At 41.3% G+C, this 22789-nt stretch overlaps 1 protein-coding gene across 3 annotated transcripts in view; it reads left to right on the forward strand.

The window, feature by feature from the left end:
- Window positions 1-16730: 16730 nt before the first annotated feature.
- ERI3 (ERI1 exoribonuclease family member 3) overlaps window positions 16731-22789 on the forward strand; it is a 272372-nt gene continuing 266313 nt past the window's right edge. Inside the window, exon 1 of one of the 3 annotated variants that reach the window (XM_048497063.1) lies at window positions 16731-16800. Coding sequence is in view for 1 of the 3 variants with exons in the window: in XM_048497061.1 (XP_048353018.1) it covers window positions 17020-17155 (136 nt within the window). In the remaining 2 variants the exon portion in view is untranslated. Of the gene's footprint in view, window positions 16801-16934; window positions 16949-17004; window positions 17156-22789 lie in introns of those variants that run through there. The other 2 variants (XM_048497064.1, XM_048497061.1) reach the window with 2 other exon arrangements.

Raw genomic sequence — 22789 nt, forward strand, 5'->3', positions numbered from 1 at the left:
ATTCAGAAGTTAGGAACAGGGTATTTAGTCTAAGTTCCAAAAATAAGGGATGGTATGGAGATCTAAAATTTTAAAGATAGTATTCTTGATTCTCTGTGGGCCTGTGATGATCTGTTCTGGTCCAAGAACATACCAGATTGCCCTTATCTGCTCAAAAAACTCCAAGAGGTTGGGTAAAGCAGGACTTCCCTTTGCAGAAGTCATCTTGATTTCCCGTCAGTAGTTGGTCCTCAATATGCTTAATAATTCTCAATAAAAACAGTTTCTACTTATTTACCAGGAACAGATGCTAAGTAACTGGCCTGTAATTTCCTGGATCCCCTCTGAACACCTGTTTAAAAATGTGGGTGACATTTGCTATTTTCCAGCCACTTGGCACATAGGCCAATTTTAGTAACAAGTTACATATACTTTTGGGTAGATCAGTAATTTTGTAGTTGAATTTTTTTAAAAAAAAACTCTCAAATCTATGGCATCTGTACCTGCAAATGTACTGGTTTTCAGTTTGCCCAGTAGTCCTAGGACTTAATCTCTTGTCACCTTAATTTGACTCAGCTCTTCAGACACCTTTCCCCAGAACAGTGGCTCCAGTGTGGGTATGTGCCCCACATTTTCCACAGGGAAAAGAGATGCAAAGAATTAATTTAATTTCTCTGCCATCTCTCCATTTTCCTCAAGCAAGTCTTCATTCCTTTGTCATCTGAAGGCTCAACTTTTCCCTAGCTGGTTTCCTCCTCCTAGTGTATTTGAAGAAATGCTTATTATTTGTCTTAATTTTTTTGCACATTCACTTATCAAATTGTCTTGTTGTCAGCTTACATTTGTTTTCCAGAACTCCTTTCTGTTTACCAAAGTTAGGAATGTTTTACACTTTCAGAAAAGCCTCCCCCCCCACCCGCTTTTATGGCTGATTTGACTTATTAATTATGCCGGTATCCTTTTAGACCAGATAGTACCTTTCCTGATGTGAAGTATGCATTCTATTTGGGCCTTGATCAGCATAGAAGGGATTTGATTCTCTTAGTTTTAACTTTCTTCTGACTAGTCTCTTCATTTTAGCAAAGTCCTCTATTTTGAAATTAAAAGGTATTGTTTTGGAGAGGTTTCTGTTGACATAAATTCTGAAATTAATAGCATTGTGACCACTACTTCCAATCAGTACAGCAACATTGCATACTAAATCTTGAGCCCTGCTTAAAACCAAGTACAGAGGTGCTGCACCTGTAGTTGTTCTGTGAGCAACTTCTCCAGTGCAGTCATTTATAATGTCTAGAAAGCTTGTTTCCAGGGCATGACTTATGCACATAAGAACATAAGAACAAGCAAGCTGGATCAGACCAGATCCATCTAGTCCAGCTCTCTGCTACTCGCAGTGGCCCACCAGGTGCCTTTGGGAGCTCACATGCAGGATGTGAAAGCAATGGCCTTCTGCGGCTGTTGCTCCCGAGCACCTGGTTTGCTAAGGCATTTGCAATCTGAGATCAAAGAGGATCAAGATTGGTAGCCATAAATCGACTTCTCCTCCATAAATCTGTCCAAGCCCCTTTTAAAGCTATCCAGGTTAGTGGCCATCACCACCTCCTGTGGCAGCATATTCCAAACACCAATCACACGTTGTGTGAAGAAGTGTTTCCTTTTATTAGTCCTAATTCTTCCCCTCAGCATTTTCAATGTATGCCCCCTGGTTCCAGTATTGTGAGAAAGAGAGAAAAATGTCTCTCTGTCAACATTTTCTATCACATGCATAATTTTGTAGACTTCAATCATATCCCCCCTCAGCTGTCTCCTCTCCAAACTAAAGAGTCCCAAACGCTGCAGCCTCTCCTCATAAAGAAGGTGCTCCAGTCCCTCAATCATCCTCGTTGCCCTTCTCTGCACTTTTTCTATCTCTTCAATATCCTTTTTGAGATGTGGCAAGCAGAACTGAACACAGTACTCCAAGTGCGGTCGCACCACTGCTTTATATAAGGGCATGATAATCTTTGCAGTTTTATTATCAATTCCTTTTCTAATGATCCCCAGCATAGAGTTTGCCTTTTTCACAGCTGCCATGCATTGAGTTGACATTCATATTTGTCCACTGAATGTGAGGGTAGTTGAAGTCACCTAGTATTACCACATTATCCCTTTCAGTAATCATCAACTTTTTCTGTCTTAAGATCTGCATCCTGGTTAGAGAAATAATAATATACCCCCATTTTAAGTAACCTTTAGGGCTTATTATGGCTAACCATAGTAAGTATGTGGGGGAGTTTATTCCACTACTGTTTTCTAGCTTACTTGATATATATATATATATTGAAGAAGAGTTAGATTTATATCCCCCCTTTCTCTCCTGTAGGAGATTTAAAGGGGCTTACAAACTCCTTTCCCTTCCCCCCTCACAACAAACACTCTGTGAGGTAGGTGGGGCTGAGAGAGCTCAGAAGAACTGTGACTAGCCCAAGGTCACCCAGGTGGCCTGTGTTGGAGTGTACAGGCTAATCTGAATTCGCCAGATAAGCCTCCACAGCTCAAGTGGCAGAGCGGGGAATCAAACCCGGTTCCTCCAGATTAGAGTACACCTGCTCTTAACCACTACACCACTGCTGCTCCTTGGGCAAAACTACCCAGCACATTCTTTTCTATCCTGTTTATAGAGTTTACATTCAGGGATTACAGAGCCACATTGATTTTCCACATTCTACTAGGTTTCTGAAATGTCCACTATATCCACATTATCGTTAAGCACCAAGCCCTCTATATCCATAATCTTGACTTGGAGACTTCTAGTATTTGCATACAAGTACCTGTATCTCATTTTCCTTTCAAAGGATCCCTGACTGCCTCAGCCTTCTGATTTCCTCATTTGGCCCTCCTTTATTGTCCCTACAATTTACTACACCATCCCTTGGGGATGAGTCATTCCAAACCAGAAGGTCTCCAACTCATTTTGACTTTCTCCCAGAAGTTAGTTTAGAAACTGCTCTGCCATCTTTTAAATATTAGATTCCAGCAGCCTGGTTCCCTTTTGATTCAAGTAAAGTCCGTCTCTTTTGTACAGGTTAGGCTGACCTGGTAGGAATAGTGTGGTTACTTTTTCTTACTTTGGAGGGACTGGAGTATAACTCAGAGCATATGTTTTACATGAAGGAAGTCACAGACAGTAGCATGCATTGTCTTTTATTTGTTCATTATTTCCTTCTTGCTCTCTCTCTAAGCCCCTTCTTTTCCTTCCCCACCAATCTAGCTTTGTAATCTTACCTGGAATTGTCTGTTATTTTATAGCGGTAGCTTCAAAAACCCAAATACAAAAGACCTTTTTCTACCTGAGAACCAAATAGTACAAGGTAGTTTCATATATACACCTCATAACTATAGTGTTATCTGCATATATTAAGCTGTCAGTTTTTATTTTAGAAAGGGGATTTGTGCATTTAGCATATATGCTTAGTACATCAAGCCATGTTAATTGTTTATAATAATGGCTTTGTAGTGTGTGGAATCAGTGAGCTGGCCCGTGGTACTCTGAAAAAATAATCCCACATCATCTGAAACAGAAGCAGATGTCCCTAAATGACATCTCTACTGAGTATCTGGAACAGGAATAGGTCAGTGTCAAGGATAAGAGAAAAGGGATCCTTCCTGCTAGAATAATCTTCAATATTCTTTAGTCTTGGTATACATATCTTCATGTGTTTCATCTTCATGCACTCAGTTGCACACAAGAATCTTGTACACTCACCCACAAAACAGATGGTTGGAACTGGCAGGAGTATAGTAAATTTCAAAGCCAGGCCAAGTTCAAAATGTTTGAGAAACACTACTTTAATGGGAACAAGTCCAGGTTTACTCTACCATATGACATGGAATTGTCTGAAACCCAACTATAGTATAACCCTAAAGGCTTAAAAAGCATGAAGAAAATAAAACTATTACCTTCAGTTAAAGCAAATCTATAATCCTTTAGGAATCTCAGCTTCTGACCTGTGCACGATTGCATCTGACAATGAGCAAAGGATAAAAAGTATCTTACTCGGAAGAAAAGCAGGTGGGGAAAAAATTACAGTTAATCTGAGAAAAGAGTGAAGCAATACAAGTCATCCATGATCCTTTTTGACCTGCCACCCAATCTTTTCCATTTTTATATAGGCATCATAAGAGCACTTGAAGAGAGGACAAAGAAGTGTTTCAATAAAGGGATTCTTGTGATTTGATTTGGAGAGCGGGTACGATTTGTCATTTTTTAATGTTTGGGAATGACAGCCCCATGAAGTCTGAAGCATCTTATCTGTGCCAGATTTTGCAAGAGCACTACATTAATATGGGTAAGCTCATCCAAATCTCCAAATACTCTCACCACTGATTCTCACAATAATCTTACGCTTGCAAGCCATGGGAAAAGACCCCTGTTGGAATACTTGATTTGTCTTGTGCACATTAATTTCCTAAGTATAGGAATGTTCAGCCCATGGGACTCCCAAAAGTGCCAGCTAGTACCAAATTAAGCAGATACATTCACTGATGTGGTTGAATCCTGAATACAATACGGAGTCCTGAATTCAATACTGTTTAAATGAGTTGTCACCCATATGACTCCCCAAAGTGCCAGCTAGTACTAAATTAAATATATGCATTCACTGATGTGGGGTGAATGTACTGTGGATTTGTTGTTTATAGAGTTGCCAGCCTCCAGGTGGGGCCTGGCTATTTTCCAGAATTACAACCAGAGATCAGTTCCCCTGGAGGAAATTGATGTTTTGGAGGGTGGGCTGTATCAAATTATACCCTGCTGAACTCCCTTCCCTCTTCAAAATCCACCCTCCCCAGGCTCCACCCCTGAAGTTACAGAAATTTCCCAACTCAGATTGGCAACCATAGTGAGTGTGTCACCGCAAACAATATTGGTAACAATACCCATAGCCCAATCCAGGACATACGTTTAACTTGTCCAAGAATCAGCATGACTTTTTTCCATAGCAACTATAGACTAACAATACTGATCAAATTAGTTGTCACTATCAGTACAGTTGTGAACTTTTATTTGTAAGATGCCAATGTTTGGTTGTTTGTGAGCCACACTGACTGCTTTTATTCCTAATGTCAAATTGGCAGCATTATTATATCTATAACTAGGACATGAAGAACGTACTTGTGTCCACGGTTCTCAAACTAAGGATACCAAGCCCTCTGCGCCCCTCCCATGAAGACAGCTGAAAGCACTACTTTATTTGCTGTGTGTAGTATTTGTTTATTGTATCAAATTTGTTCAGCTTTGGTTTAAAAGCCAAGATGATGTTTGTTCTTTAAGCCAAACATTATGGTCGTATCATGTTTCATTATCAATAATGTGAATTTTGCCACATTAGTGTGTGAGGTAGCAAGCTAAATGTTACATGCTGCATTACTGTTCCTGCACATTCTTTTGCATCCACTGGACCAAAAGATCAGATACATCCTCCCACATTAAATATGTAACTCCTACAGAACTTGGAGAGGCAGTTGAGTCCTGAAGAATTACAAATCTGACAACTCAGAGGCCTGCCTTTATTCCACAGATTATTTCATAAGGTGTAAATGTGGCAAGTTTCATCAATTCTCTCTCCTACAACAGACCTCCAACTTCCCCCATGCTGTTCCTGGTGGTGGTGGGGTCCCCCTTTCACCCAAGTGGAAGCACTGGGGGGTATTTTGAGATGCTGCAGGAGGCAAGGAAGTCCCAGTCCAGGGATAGAAATCCCTTCTGTCCACAGAAAGTTCCCATAGACCCAACATATATTAGCAGAATTTTAACAAGCTATTTCTCAAAGGCGAAATATGGAGAAAACAGGCACAACTATTTACCAGAGCTAGCAGACAGGGAACATCCTTAGTAAATTGGAATGCTTGAAGCATACGTAGATAGGACTGGTGTTCCCATGAAAATGTACATATCCAACTCAACAGAACCATTTCCTTAACAATTATATCAACAAGACAAAGCACTGACTTACTCAGAACCGATACTGCCCTTTCATGCTGCTACCTCTGATCTTGGAAAATGAGAGAGCCTGTTTTAAGTGTTAAGTGTTAAGAGCAGAGGACTCAAATATGGAGAATCAGATTTGATTTCCCACTCCTCCACATGCAGCCTGCTTGGTGACCTTGGTCAAGTCACAGTTCTCTCAGAATTTTTTCAGCTCCACCTGTCTTTCAAAGTGCCTGTTAGAAGGAGAAAAGGGAAGGTGATTGTAAGCCGCTTTGAGACTCCTGACAGTAGAGAAAAGTGGGGTATAAAATCAACTCTTCTTGTAGAATTGGCTGTGGTTAAAAGAATGAGGAAACCTCAACCCATACCTGTTAAAAATATGAGTCTATGTATGGCAAACAGATTCCAGGGTGAAACCCTGGTGAATTCTGGCTAATTCAACCCTGCATAAGACACTAAGATTGCTAGGGCATGTCTTTGATCGCTTCTAAGTCACCTAGAAGGAGACTTCTGGCAAATCCCATTTCTGTCTTCCCCTTCAAAGGAATGTTCTAGCAGCCAGTAGGTAAGTGTCTCATATGGATCTCTTGCAATGCACTAATTACAGATTCCATCCGTTGTGCATTGTGGATACAATGGCAGCCAGCCCAAGGGCACCAGACTCTTTGCCTTAATTTGAGCAATGTGCCACTCTCTCTTGCTGTAGGCGAAAGTAATTTCCCTAGTCTAGAAATGTGATTTAATTTGGCCTCGTTCACACAGGATTGACTTTTCTTACATTTCCACCCTTAATTTCAGTGGGACTACGGGAAATCAGTTTGACTCACAATGATGGTCTTTCAGCTGCACTTTCCCAGTACCCTCTGCATCCTCCAGTTGCTTCTCCAATCACATGTAGACTTTTGTTTTGCTTTCTTGCAAGGCACCATTGACTAGGCACACAATTTTATCAAGAATCCTTTGAAGCAAACCTGAAATGGCTACCTTCAGGAGTACAAAAGGTTAGCAGCTGACAAGTGACATAAGGAAATTGCACTGTCTACAAAATAAACCATTCTCTGAAGCATTTTCAGAGGCAACTCAAATAGTTTATTTTCAATATGGTTTACATCAGTAGAAAAGCATGCACAATCGACATAATTGTGTACCAATGTAAGATAAAATCTAAAGGGAATGAAAATCCAGTGCCAGTGTTCCCCCCCCCCCCCAAAAAAAATTCAAAAATTTAGACAAAGGAATCTCAGAATGCACTAAGCATTTTATTGTCAAAAAGTAAGAAGATTATAAAAAGTTTAGCTGGACAACTTTCACAAAATGTGTACTAAAAACTGAGCTCAGGGTGGATTTACTGGGGCTAATATGTTTGATGTCATGGTGGGAAAAATAATGTTAAAGCAGCAACAGTAGCAATTTATTGGCAAAAGCGGCATATACCAATATTTTGTAATAAAACACTGTCCTCATGATCTAACAAAAACCCAATGAAGCTGAAGAAGAAACTGATAAGGTGACCATACTTAATATTATATGGAAGGAAGGGATGGTGTGATGTAGAGGGGCCTGCAACTGTATAGAGGTCATGCATACATGATAACAACCTGATGTCAAGATTGCCCTGCATCATTCTGAGAGAATTCTTCCCTTGTCTCAGACCCAAAATCTGGAACATGATCCTCCATTGACAATGTATTACCCTGGGTCAGAACCAGTCAGCTCACAGCAGCCAAATACCATAAGGTAAATAGGGTTTATTATAAATAAGGTGAAAAAAAGATTTTAAAACAATACAGTTCCAGAAAGAGTTCAAAGAACATAAAAACAAAAAAAGCTAACTTCCTAAATACACTTATTGAAGGTTCTTGAAGTGTAAGCAAATTCAGGTCAAAATTAACCAACATAATCTGAAACACATGTAATGGCAAAGTCACATTTAGCTGGTTAAGAGATACCTAATAAAAGGAGTAATGGTCTATCAAGACAGTTAACTTTTATGTGAAACCTAGGCCACTGGTCTTCTAACCTTCTTCAACTGGTCAGGATACTGTCCCAAGAGAGCTTTCTGGAAGATCATTGAAATTCCCCACCCTAAACATTACAGCTCAAATATGCACATTAATTAGCACGGTTGTTGTACACCTGTGAAGTGGCCTTCAGCTCATAATCGTCAATATTGAGGAAGGCAACTCTTACCAGTTGCTGACACCAGGTATCCACTGAACAGAGAACAGAAAAAAACATCTTGGGAGTGGAATTTTACTCAAAGAAAACTAATTCCACTTACACCTGTATCTAGCCATGCTTTCAGAAACTAAGTGCCATTAAGTTTTCTTAAGAGGAAGGGGAAATTTTCACCAACTCCTACTGCACTCCATTTAACCTCAGGAGTAAAGTATGTGGGAGGCTCATTGGACTGCAGTGGCAGAAAGGAATCAGATGAAATCACTCCCCCAAGAAAACAAGTTTTTGGAAGATGTTTAGCTACAACTCAATGGTAGTAGCAATGTTGAGCCCATCAATTTGTTCACAAAGAGCATATTAAAATAGTCTAACTTGGATGTCATCAGAATCAGAGCATGGGTACCTATGGTTAGAGCTTGCTTTTCTATGGAGCTGGCAAGCAAATCAAAACAGGCTGCAGATAAGACCTGAGTCTCCATCTGTACATACAAATCAAAAAGTATTCCGAGCTGTAAGCAATCCCGTCTAGGATAAACTGATACTTCAATCCCTCATTAGCTGAACTGTCAAGAAACAGTGGTTTAATATTACCTGGATTACACTTCAATCTATTGCCACTCATCCAGCTCAACATATTTGTAATATTTACCTACTCAGGCGAATCAGCAGAGAAAGAAAAGGAGAATAAGGTGTCAGCCATATATCAGTGACACTTCATTCCAAATTCTGGACAACCTCTACCAGAAGTTTCATTTAAATATTAAATAGCACAGTAGACAAGGCGGAACTCTTCAGTACGCCATACCTAAAGTGCCAAGAACAGTCATTTGGTACCAGTCTGTCAGATAGGGATGGAATCTCCCCACCCCCCTCACCTGAACATGGTACCACCTTCTATCTCAAACAGCTGGTCAAAAGGGACAGTATAGCACCTATGTTTTTCTCTTCACAAAAAACATGTCTTGTGTACTGTGGCTTTTAGAAAGAGTGAGAGGTTTGAAGCTATCACTCATCTTGAACTTAGCAACTAGTCCAATAAAAGCAATCCTTTCAGGATTTTCTTCCTAAGACTATTTGGCTTCTCCTGCTAGAATATGCTGATGATTTCCATCAGTGTATCATTTACAGGTTTATCTAAGGTGACTTTCTGCTTATTGTGGTGAACAGCAGTATTTTACTCTGAATGCAAAGAGAAGGACATAAATAGCAGTGAGGAAAGAGGGTAATAAGAAAAATATTAAACTGCACAGTGGAAATCCCTGGAGAATTACTATTGCAATAACTGACCTCCAATATAGTGCAATTTATTTCACGTGATGGCAGCTTTATAGGTGCTTGTAGGGCTGCAGACGAACACCAATTTGCTGCTGCAGTTTGTTTTGATAACTGAAACTTTCAATAAATCTGTATTAAAATCAAAGTGAAAATTAAATAGACCCCAGTTGGTGGCATGAGGGATAAGGTAGCATATTACTACATTGGCCTATTCAGTCAGACACATCTGTCTCTTAGTTCAGTTGCAGGTCACAATACTGATGATTTTTAGGATCCAAGGCAGGGACATCTCTGGGATGCAGGCAGCCAGCAGAACTAAAGGATGCAGTGGGGATCCCTTTCTACTCTTACAGCAGAACAAATGGCAGTGTTTCACCAACCAAAAAGCCCTGTCCCCTGGCAACTAAAGTCACCTGTGTGGGCAGCCAGCAGATGATATGATGAATCCTAATGGATCTAGTTCCTCTCCAAAAGCCAGGACTGTCCTCCTTCCATAGAAGGTATCCTGGAAGCCGAAAAGTAGCCTCAAGAGCAGTGGTGGGATTCAAACAATTTAACAATCGGTTCCGGTGGTGGGATTCAAATAATTTAACAACTGGTTGTTTACAAGCACCATTTTAACAACCGGTTCTGCCAAAGTGGTGTGAACCTGCTCAATCCCACCACTGCTCAAAAGTCCCTTTCTATAAATTCTATTAGACTACCAGTGCCAATTTAGGATTCAGAATGGATGCTAATTTTGTAAGGTCTAACTCTGAACCATGGGAACTTAGGATCTCCAGAGTCATGGAACTCTGAAACAGAGAAGGACAACATGCATTGCTGGAGGCTCCTGCATTCTCCAAAGAGTAGTACAAACAGAAACAAATTTTGTATTGTCGAAGGCTTTCACGGCTGGAATCACTGGGGTGCTGTGTGGTTTCCGGGCTGTGTGGTTTCTGGGCTTCAGATCCTCTGAAGATGCCAGCCACAGATGCAGGCAAAACGTCAGGAGAGAATGCTACTAGAACACGGCCATACAGCCCAGAAACCACACAGCACCCCAGAAACAAATTTTGCCACACAACCTCACTCCTTCCAGTGCCATCAGTCTTTATCAAAGTCAATAGCCCATAACAGTAACTGTTTCATAACTATGGGGATACATATTCATGCATGTTCAGAAAATAAAAAAACAAACGCAGCAACAAAAATACGTAACTTTGTAAACTACCTTGAGTATTTTAATGAATGAAAAAGCAACATAAAATCATCAAGACTGTGGAATGTCAATTTTCCTCCTTGCAATCACACCTTGATAAAAATAGTAGGGAGGCCTACTAGGGTCCTGAGTACATGTTCCAATCCACATGCAAATATATCCTTTATTTCAGGGATAGCCAGCTATGGGGTACACTGTTCTGTCACCTCTGTATGATCAGGGCTGCATGTCATGGGGTGTTGCATTGCTTTCATTTTGCAAAGCTGTATTGGCAAGAAGTATGTGGGAATGATTTTAGTCAAATTTAAAATATTATCAAGAAGTTCTCATTAGCTTTGTCTAACGGTCTGACTTGACCATTCTCACATTACAAAGACTAGTTTTTTGGCAGCTTAATTATCAAATGGTGAACAGGAGAAAGTTATATGGGATCCTGTCCATATACTTCTCTCCCCTTCTCACTGGAGAAAGCAATTGTATCTTGAGGCCTCCATTCCACCACACTTAACAGATTAATTGCATTTGAAGCATTTGGTGTGAACACATCTCCGTAGCAAACCTATTCAGTTTCATAACCAACCACTGAAGGCGCAGGAAAACAAAGAGAATTAGAAATCTCTGTGACTTGACTACCTTAATACAGAGTTTTAAAAAAACTATTTTGTCCAAAGAAGACTTATACATCCCACAGCCTGAATCCACTGAGAAAGAGCTCTGCCACCATGAAAAGCCAACAAATATGTTTAGTACAAGTCCAACCTGAACTGAAAATCATAACACTCTGGGCAGCTCAAATCCAGATGCAACCAATTACCATACACTTTAACTATTTGGATCGAAAACCAATAACTTCCAATAACTCACATAAAGAGACACACCTCCCTAATAGATCAATGGCCTACCCATGGAGCTAACCATGTGACTGTAAGAGAGGATTGCCAACCTCCAGTTAGGGCCTGGAGATCTCCAGATTTACAACTGATCTCCAGACTACAGAGATCAGGTGCCCTGGAGAAAATGACTGTTTTGGAGAGCAGACTGCATGGCATTATACCCTACTGAGGGCCTTGGTCCTTCCAAACCCTGTCCCCCAGTCTTGTCCCCCCATGACTCCACCTCCAACTCTCCAGGAATTTCCCCATATAGAATTAGGCAACCCAACTACAGCTCCTGTTTCTTATACTGTAACAGCTAATTCAATGCCCCAGATTGTGTTATATTATTATTATTATTATTATTATTATTATTATTATTATTATTATTATTATTATTATTATTATTATTATTATTATTATTATATTAGACTTAATAAACCGCCCAACCCCCGAAGGGCTCTGGGCGGTGTACAATGAGACATAAAACAAATACAATATAAGGTCTCATAAATACAATATAACGATAAAACATTAAAATTCATTAAAATACATTATAGCAGCAATTCCAAAAATTACAAATAAAAATACATGCCCAGAGGCATGCACAGATGGCCAACCCAAAGGCCAGGAGGGCCAGCATTGCCCAAAAATTGATGGTATCAGCGATCAGGCAATGTTGAAGATGGTAAAACTGTCGTGGGGGCTCCAGGGGGGGCAGGCAGTCTGCGGCTGGCATCCCCAAAGGCCCGGTGGAATAACTCGGTCTTACAGGCCCTGCGGAACTCACCAAGGTCCCGCAGGGCCCGGACAGCAGATGGTAAAGCATTCCACCAGGACGGGGCCAGGGCTGTAAAGGCCCTGGCCCGGGTAGAGGCCAGCCGTATCGATGAGGGGCAGGGGACTACCAGCAAATTGGCCTCTGCAGAACGCAGAGGCCTATTTGGGACATATGGGGTCAGACGGTCTCGCAGGTATGAAGGCCCCAAGCCGCTAAGGGCCTTAAAGGTTAACACCAACACCTTGAAGACGATCCGGAATTCCACTGGGAGCCAGTGCAGACGGTACAGCACAGGGGTAATATGATCTCTAAAAGAACCACCTGTCAAAAGCCGGGCCACTGCATTCTGGACCAGCTTTAACTTCCGGATCAGTCGCAAGGGAAGGCCCGCGTAGAGCGAGTTGCAATAGTCTCATATATAACATCAGCAACTATCTGACCATCACATTAATTTCTCACCTGAGTAGTGATGCTCAAAATCTTTCAACAGAAACAGAATGGTTTCCAATTGGCAAAGGTGTTAGACAAGGATGCACTTTATCTCCTTGTCTCTTCAATCTGTATGCAGAAATATCATAAAGCTAGACTAGATTTAGATGATGGTGGAGTGAAAATTGATCGATGGTACAGAAATGGTTTGAGATATGCAGATGATATCACATTACTAGCAAGAAATATTGAAGACTTGGAACAACTACTGATGAAGGTTGAAGTAGAAAGTACCAAAACAAATTTACAGCTGAATAAGACAAAAGTAATAACTACTGGGGATTTACACAACTTTAAGGCTGACAATGAAAGAATGGAAATTGATCAAGATTTTCTATTCTTTGGGCCCATCATCAAACAAAGGGAAACTGAGACCAAGAGGTCAGAAGGGGATTGAGGCTGGGAATGGCAGCCACAGTGGAGCAAGAATATATTCTTAAGTGTAAAGACGTGTTTGGTGAACAAGATCAAGTTAATTCATACTATGTATTCCCCATTACCATGCACAGGTGTGAAAGCTGGACGGTGAAGAGAACTATCAGTTGATACATTTAAAATATGGTGTTTGAAGAGAGATTTATGGATATCATAAACTACCAAAAAGACAAATAAGTTTAAGTATGTTCTAAATCATATCCACATTGAAGTCTCCCTGGCAGAGGCATACCGAGGGCAAACGGCGCCCCCCGCTGCCGGCCCCCTTGCTCCTGGCTCCCAGCTGGTAGGTGGGACTTGGGGGCGGGGCCACACCCCCACCCATGGGGGCATGGCCATGCCTCCCCCAAGCCCTGCCCCCAGCCTCAGTGCTTATAAAAGCAGGTCTCAGAGGCCAGGGGATGGCAGTCGCTTCTGGCCTTCCCAGTGGGGAGGGCAGAAGGGACTGCTGGCTGCCGGCTGGGAGCCGGGAGCAAGGGGGTGGTGGCAGTCGGGGGATGGCAGTCAGGCGTGGGGGACCATCTTCCTGCTGTCTTCCTGCCGTCTTCCTGGTCACATGGGGGCCAATTTGGTGCCCCCATGTGACCAGATTAGTGGCGCCCAGGGACAGAGGGTACCCCTCATCCCTGGGTAAATACGCCACTGCTCCCTAGAAGATAAAATGACTAAACAAAGACCATCCTACTTTGGTCACATTATGAGAAGACAAGAGTCACTGGAAAAGACAATAAAGCTAGGAAAAGTTGAAGGCAGAAGGAAAAAAATCCCCAACATGAGATGGACTAACTCCATAAAGGAAACCATGGTCCTCAGTTTGTAAGTCCTGAACAAGGTTGTTAAGTATAAGATATTTTGGAGGCCATTAATTAATTGGGTCGCTGTAAGTTGGAAACAACTTGATACCATTTAACACACACACGTTCCTTTTCAGTAACTGCAACTAAGTGGTAATGTTGGGAAGGAAGAACTGTTACAGGTTAATTCAGATCACTGCTATTCTCTACTTCCTTCAGTCTTTGTAGCCTTCATAAGAACATAAGAACAAGCCAGCTGGATCAGACCAGAGTCCATCTAGTCCAGCTCTCTGCTACTCGCAGTGGCCCACCAGGTGCCATTGGGAGCTCACATGCAGGATGTGAAAGCAATGGCCTTCTGCGGCTGTTGCTCCTGAGCACCTGGACTGTTAAGGCATTTGCAATCTCAGATCAAAGAGGATCAAGATTGGTAGCCATAAATCGACTTCTCCTCCATAAATCTGTCCAAGCCCCCTTTAAAGCTATCCAGGTTAGTGGCCATCACCACCTCCTGTGGCAGCATATTCCAAACATCAATCACACGTTGCGTGAAGAAGTGTTTCCTTTTATTAGTCCTAATTCTTCCCCCCAGCATTTTCAATGAATGCCCCCTGGTTCTAATATTGTGAGAAAGAGAGAAAAATTTCTCTCTATCAACATTTTCTACATCATGCATAATTTCATAGACTTCAATCATATCCCCCCTCAGCCGTCTCCTCTCCAAACTAAAGAGTCCCAAACGCTGCAGCCTCTCCTCATAAGGAAGGTGCTCCAGTCCCTCAATCATCCTTGTTATCTATATAATGGTTTAGATATCTATTATATCCCCTTCTGTTATATATATCATGGTTTAGATTTAAACTTTGTGTACAGGCAAGAGTCAGTAGTGAGAATTTGTTGCTCAAGCAATTTCTCCCATGTAAATGGTGGGACCCTAATCACTTTCCCAGGTTGCCTGGCTGCTGACACCAGCCCTGTTCGGTTGTAAATCTGAACCAGTACATGGTTCACTTGCTGAACAGAAAATGTTATAATACAAGATTACATCTTGTGGATATTGGAGGCATCACCACAGTATTTCTATTCAGCAAGAGGCTATGCTGCCATGGGGAATTTGTTTTTAGAAACAATGTGGGGTAATTCATCCTGCCTTATACATGGTTATTGAAACACTCAGAGTTTAACTCTGGCTGGGAGAGATCTTAGTTGACTGGGGGTCTTTGATAGACATATTCTGAGGCACTGGTAGCAATCGTCTGAAATAGTGGTGCTATATTTTCCTGGCAGGACTTAACTTTTCTGGATCCATGACTTTCCATGAATCTTTGTTGCTCAATTATCCCCTCTACCTCCATGTGTGTTTCTTTATTGTTCTGTGATCTTTGATTCCCCTGCTATAAAATATGTCTTACATAGGCCATCACGGAGCCCAATCCCTGTGAAACTCGTTGTAAGAGCTCTTGATTTCATTATGGTGGCACCATGCAAGATACTTCATTGTCCTATAAGACTTGTGTCTTGCGTGACTTTGAGGTCCTGTTGTGGACTTTGGAATGTTGTGGACTTTGAGGTATATTATCATTCCTTTTCTGTGCTTCTATATCACAATAAGCTTCTAAGGGAGATTTTAAATGAAACGTTATGAACAAGATCTACCAGACCATGGCCACAGCCCAGAAAGCCCACAACCACCAGGATATTTTAAAGATGGAATCGGAGGACTGAGTTGTAAATAAGTTTTTCCCCAGATTTCAGAGTTCTTTTCTTATTACGTCTTCTCTAATCAACTCTGTCTTTTGATTGGCTTTTTCTCTCCACAAGCAATTATGTATACCTGTTGTTAAATCTGCTTTTTCTAATTTTATACATCTATGAAATGGGCTTTGTATCCAGTCAGAAATCCACACAAGTCCTGCTGCTTGATGATACAATTTGTCATTGGGTAGGGTTCAGCCGGTTATGTTTTCCTCAACCTGGGTTTTACAAAAATCGCTAAACTAGTGATCTTTTTTAAGAAACCAAAGGAGCAACAGCAACCTGGACTGTTTGCAGTCGCTTCCTGAAAGGGTGAAATCTCCAGTGCAAAGGCAAACAGGGGAAACTGGGTTGATTAAGAATGTTCTACAAATGTTATTAGTGTGCTGTGCAGATACCACCGTTGACTTTTAAATTATTTTATACACATCTTTATATAACATTTTAAGCTTCTGGAACAAAAAAAATGAATTTTATCAAAACTAAAAATGCAAAGCAGACAATTTTAGGTTTCAGTGGGTTTAATTAAAGTTTTATAATCATAAAACAAAATTCTTAGATGTAGATAAGTTCCTTTGAGTTTAGTGGGACTTTTCACCAAACAGGATTTTATTGTTGATATCAAGAGTTGTAGGCGAACAAGTTCGTCCAGTTTTATAATTGAGTTGATATTGAAATGCTCCCACCAAACCCTTCTTGGGATTCTAAAACAAATCCCTCAATTTATTTGAAAAACCAATTCCAAATATTAATATACAGGCTGGCGTGAAATTCTCTATTTTAAGGGGAAATTTATACCAAGACATCAGTCTGCATTCCTTAGATGCGTTCCTTCTCCGCTTCCATGAGAAGTAAACGAACTGCAATAGCTCCGACGGAGAACTGTCCCCGCCTTTTCCTTACCGGAGTGAAAACTACGTTTCCCACAATGCCACAGGAAGAACTGCCGAGCGCGGAGTTCAGGTTACGCATGTCCAAACTTGGGAAATCCGCCCCTTAGGGCGGGAGTTGCGACTATGATTGGTTAGCACAACTGTCGCTTACAGTGAGTTCGAGGGTCAGAGGGCGCGAAGGTGAGTGGCTGCTGTTGGGGACTCGTGGTGCTGCGGGATGGGGTGGCCGGGGCTATCCTGGGGGGCGGGGGTGTTGGGGAGTTGCTAACAGGGGTGCGTCGGAGGTGTGAGGAGGGGAGGGATGTGCTGGATGGGCGTTCTGAAGCAGGTTTGGGGCCTCAGGCCAGGGCTGGGGGCGCGGTGCAGGATGCATTGGGGGATGGAGCTCGGACTGGACCAATGCGCTGCTGGGATCGGCGCCGGGTTGGGGATGCGAGGGCGCTGGTATCTCAGTCAGTGGCGGAGGGCGCGGCCGAGGTGCATTGGGAGAGTGGATTTAGTGAGGAGATGCCTTGGGAGAGAATGGAAAAGCTTAGTAAGGCCCACTTGGCAAAATGCATTGGTCTTACAGGGCGTGCACTAGCTCGTTTTATGTGTGTGGATGTTCCCGAAATAATTCAGAGAGGGAGTTGCAGGCACGGGTGATAGATTTGCTGCAAGATTATCTAGGTTATGAAGTCTCAATGTTACTTAGGGTAGTAGATTATGTCAAAACTAGTCTAGAAAATTGCACTGAAGCAAGGGATTGAGATTGAAATGGGTTATGGATATCTGTAAGGATAGTTTTCCTTAGAGAGTGAAGGGGGGTGCATTGATAGGTAATTGAAGAAGAACTACAAAGTGTGTGTAGAGTTGCTGGTATGCATAGAAGTGTAAGTTTCCAAGAGTTGCAGTTGTAAGCAAAGTGTTGGAATTGGAAGTCACTTGCAGTGAAGTCCATCCATTCCATATTTCAACTGTATATCTGAAATTGGTTCTTTGGGAGTAGAAGGGTGGACCTGTTGCAAATGTTAAGATGGATTTTTTAAAATGGAAAAATATGTTTCTTAGGAAATGCCTGATGAGAAGACTTCTGCTGGGTGGTTGGGGTACAATTAATTTAATTCAACAGGATTTGCTTCTGAGGAAATGTTCTTAGGATCTCATTGTATGTATTTGTCTCCATGGTATGCTCCATTAGTGTAGTGGAGAAACAAAAACATATTCTGGCAAGGCAATGAGAATATCATAAAAGGCACAGTTCCTCTAGTCTGGTCAGCAAAATCTAGATAGATAAAGTGATGTGTATATAATGATTATAAATCAATACAGGTTGGGATCACAAACAAACTTTCAGGTTATATTCTGCTTGCACCTGGGACATGTCTGTAAAAATTCAGGGATAGGGTATGTTTTGAAACAAGGTGAGTACCCCCATGTAAACTCATAGGAAATCTGTACAAATCTGTACAAATTTTGTCATGCTGTTCATCCCAGAGCACCATCTAACCACTTTTATTCAGGGAAATGAATACTTTCAGGGAATATTCAGTTCGTACCAAGGAAGTTTTGTGTCTAAAGATGCAGCAGTGAGAGTTTCTGAGAGAGGAGCTGGGTATCTTCGTGAAAGCCCAAAGTATTACTTCCCTTAGCAGCTAATTTCATAATGGATGATTTTGCTTTGTGCATTTGCAGATCTGGAACAAATTGCAATGAAGTAGAATTGTCATCCTCTATGACTAGAACGAAAGACATCATTGGCAGTGCTGATCCTGCTGAGACCTCTCCACTGCTACTGTTGAGATGGTTTTTTTATTTAAGGTGTCAACAAGAAAAAGATCAACTGCTTGAACCTTTTCATGAAAGCTTCATGCCAAAAATGTTGGCAACCTTTATAGAATAGAATGCTGTACTACCAAAGGAAATAAGATGTATGGATCTCTTGGATGATGAAAACTATATACTTTACACATTAGTGAAGCAATTGACAAAGTATCATGAAAAGTGCAAACAAATGAGGGTGCTCAAAAGTCTGGAAGGTTAGTTATAAAACAACAAACTGGCTGACCCAGGATGTCAGGTATTCTGCCATTTAATTCAGAATTTGCCAGGTCATACTGAAATGACCGTGATTGGGGAAAAATTGTCCCTTTTCTGATAAGGGGAGAGAAGAGAACAACTTGTCATCATCATTGACTCCTGGCTGTAGATCCACTATTCACAGCTTTGTTGTACAACCACATACCACTTGAAAACACTGATTTGGTGGTGTTAAAAGCCAGGTAGCATAAAAACGTTACATACATTTTCTTATATATGTAAGAAGTACCTTGTGGCAGAATTAGTGCAATCCCTGCAGGACAAACATATTGCAGAGAAGCTGAATGAATTCTTTGCATCTGTCTTCACCCAAGAGGAGGTGAGGAACATTCCTGCACCTGAACCAAGCTTCTTAGGAGGCGAATCCGAGGAACTAGCGAAGATAGTGGTAGACAAGGAAGAAGTTCTGGCAGCCATTGATAAACTAAATGTTACCAAATCCCCTGGCCCAGATTGCATTCACCCAAGAGTTCTTAAAGAGCTCAAGCATGAAATTGCTGATCTTCTCACTTTAATATGCAACTTATCCCTGAAATCAGGCTCCATCCCTGAAGACTGGAAGATGGCCAATGTCACAATCTTCAATCTTTAAGAAAGGATCTTAGGGGACCCGGAAATTACAGGCCAGTCAGTTTGACATCTGTTCCTGCGTAAATTAGTAGAATCTATCATTAAAGATAAAATTATACAACATGTAGAAAAGCAAGACCTGCTATCCGAGAAAGAGTCAGCATGGTTTCTTTTGCAGGAGGCAAAATCCTTGTCTTAAGCAAACTTACTTCAGAGTTCTTTGAGGGTGTAAACAGGCATGTGGGACAGGGGTGAACCGGTGGACATTGTCTACTTGGATTTCCAAAGGCTTTTGACAAAGTTCCTCACCAGAGAGACTGTTGAGAAAACTCAGCAATGAAGGAATAAGAGGGGAAGTCCTCCTATGGATTAAAAACTGGTTGAGAAACAGGAAGCAAAGAGTGCGTGTAAATGGGAAGTTCTCACAATGGAGAGATGTAGGGAGTGGTGTCCCCCAAGGATCCGTTTTGGGACCAGTGCTCTTTAACTTATTCATAAATGACCTGGAAGTAGGGGTGGGTAGCGGTGGCCAAGTTCTGCAGATGATACGTCAAATTATGTGAGGGTGATGGTGGAGAACCAGCAAAGCGATTGCTGGTTCCAAGCGGACCCTTTTGATAAATTAGATGAGTGGCCTCCAGAAATGGCAAATGCAGTTCAATCGTAGCAAAATGCGTCCCAAAGTGATGCACATATAGGCAAGAAAATCCAAACAGCGTTCACATACACGCCACAGGTACAAGTGCTATCAGTCACAGACCAGTAAAGGGATTTAGGGCGTCTTAGTTGATAGTTCCATGGGAATGTCAGCTCAATGCATGGCAGCCGTGCAAAAAAGGCAAACCCCACGCTGGGGATCATTAGAACAAGGAATTGATAATAAAACTGCAAAGATTGTTGCATGCCCCTTATATAAAGCAGCACGTTCACCCACCACCGCACTTGGAGTACTGTGTCCAGTTCTGTCGCCGCATCTCAAAAAAAAGCGATATTGAGGAGATACGAAAAAAAGTGCAGAGAAGGGCAACAAGGATGATTCGAGGGACTGGAGCACCTTCCGCCTAAGGAGGAGAGGCTGCAGCGTTTGGGACTCTTTAGTTTGGAGAGGAGGCTGCTGAGGGGGATATGATTGAAGTTCCGCAAAATTATGCATGGGGTATGAAAAAATGTTGACAGAGAGACTTTTTTCTCTCTTTCTCACAATACTAGAACCAGGGGACATTCATTGAAAATGCTGGGGGGAAGAATTAGGACTAATAAAAGGAAACACTTCTTCACGCAACGTGTGATTGGTGTTTGGAATATGCTGCCACAGGAGGTGGTGATGGCCACTAACCTTTATACCTTTAAAAGGGGCTTGGAAAGATTTATGGAGGAGAAGTCGATTTATGGCTACCAATCTTGATCCTCTTTGATCTGAGATTGCAAATGCCTTAACAGACCAGGTGATCGGGAGCAACAGCCGCAGAAGGCCATTGCTTTCACATCCTACATGTGAGCTCCCAAAGGCACCTGGTGGGCCACTGCGAGTAGCAGAGAGCTGGACTAGATGGACTTTGGTCTGATCCAGCTGGCTTGTTCTTATGTTCTTATGTTCTTATGCAGTGATCAACTTCCTTAAGGTAGCATATTTTGCAAAGGTTGTTTCTCTTGGTGTTACATATGTGTGAGATGGCAATGCAGGCTGAAGAAAAGGTATCAGCATGAGACATAATTTGTCCTTTGACTCAGCCAGACAAATTGGGTCATGAAACTATTCTGAGCCTTGAAGAAAATGTTAGTGATATGCTGAGGATGCTGTACTATCAGTGGTTTCTCTGATAGGAGGAGAGGATGCTGTTTTGCATGGAGGTTTTTTGAAGTGAATTTTGAAATGCATTCGCACATTCTGCAAATGCTGTACCAATTCTGCCATAGCATCATGTACAGTTTCATTCATTTTGAACTACTAGATAATGATGTTCCTCATTTTTCAGGCCAGCCAATTTAAAGTCCAATGTTCAACCTCCCAGCTTTTTGAGCAATTGTTTTTGCACACTTTATGATACTTGACAAACTCTTTTTTCATCCTAGCTTTACTTGGACAAAGCATTGCATTCTGTGAATGTAGCCAAATTTTTGGCATTTAGCTTTCATATTTAATGGTGCAAACAGTTGACGTTATACTTTCTGAAACAGTATACTAGGATCCCATGTCATTGGTGGCAGTGATCCTAGCATGTTCATGCTTTCTTTTTGACATCTTCTCAAGCAATGGTAATTCCAGTATATCCTCTTTAGTTGTTTGTTTCAGATTTGCCACTTTATAGCAAAATTATTAGCCACTGTCTATTATAATAAAATTATCCATTACGGAAAAACTTTACCATTGACTTTGACAGGGATATCAAGTTCCTCCTTCAGATCCTCCCACTCGTGAATGACTGCTGGTAGGGAACTGAGTGGAAGTTCCCTACGTGCGCACAGAACAGAGCACTGACAGATTTGTGAAATTATTACTCTAAGGAATTTTGAAATTTCTACTGTCTAGGCACATTTTCTACATTAATTTGTTTGCTGAAGAACTCCTTATGGTTCAGAAGGTTTTGGGTAGTGTTTTGGGTCACACACTTGGTTCACATGGGGTTCCGGATACACTTGTAAAGTCTTGCTGCACCTCCACAAGTATTGAGACTATATCCAGAATGTGCCCAACTCATAAAACATTGTTGATAATAGGTAAACCATGTTTCAAGTAATTTGGTTTCCATTACTGATTTTGTCATTGAGGAACTTGTCCAGCAAGGAACAACTTGAGGCACACGTGATCAGTTCCTAAGGATCTTTGATGTTCCCTGGAGCACTGTTTGTTTGATGTTCCCTGCTTAAATAACTCCACTAGCTTGTTCTTCAGGATCTGTTCTGGAACTTGCACATGGCAAATGCTATGTTGATAGATAATGTTTGTGAAGTTTCTAAAAATAGTTACACTATGGAATGTTCTCCTATTTTTGTAGTGTTTTTCTTTTCAAGAGCACATGTAGTGTTTTTAATACTATAGGGGTCCAAGATGCCTGTGTATAAATCTGGCATGTGAGATCTTGTTCATTCGGTTATTTTAATCCCTGTGCCAAAGGTAGGTAGTTAACTGGATTAGTCACTCAAGAATGGTAAAAATGTTTGGTTTCAGTATGCTTCAAAAAGTTCTGAATATTGGGCCATTCTTTAAGAAAAGAGTTCTCTCAAACTCTTAAATTAATGTGAGGAACACCTACATTGCTACACTGATTTACAAAGGGGCTTCTTTATAGTAAACATTGCTTTATAATTGGTCACCTGACTGTGAGATGTTTTATAAATGCCATACTTTGACCATCAGGGTTCAGTCTTTCCAAAAAAAGGCCACAAAAGTAGTCAAGGCTAGAGTCTGGAACCTGTTGTATTAAAATAAATCATTAACGTGAGCAACTATTAGTTAAAAACCTCTTGGTAATCTGCATGAATATTATGATTATGCATACCTTTTGCTTTCCCTTATTTA

The sequence above is a fragment of the Sphaerodactylus townsendi genome, linkage group LG05 (assembly GCF_021028975.2).
Source record: "Sphaerodactylus townsendi isolate TG3544 linkage group LG05, MPM_Stown_v2.3, whole genome shotgun sequence".
NCBI lineage: Eukaryota > Metazoa > Chordata > Lepidosauria > Squamata > Sphaerodactylidae > Sphaerodactylus > Sphaerodactylus townsendi.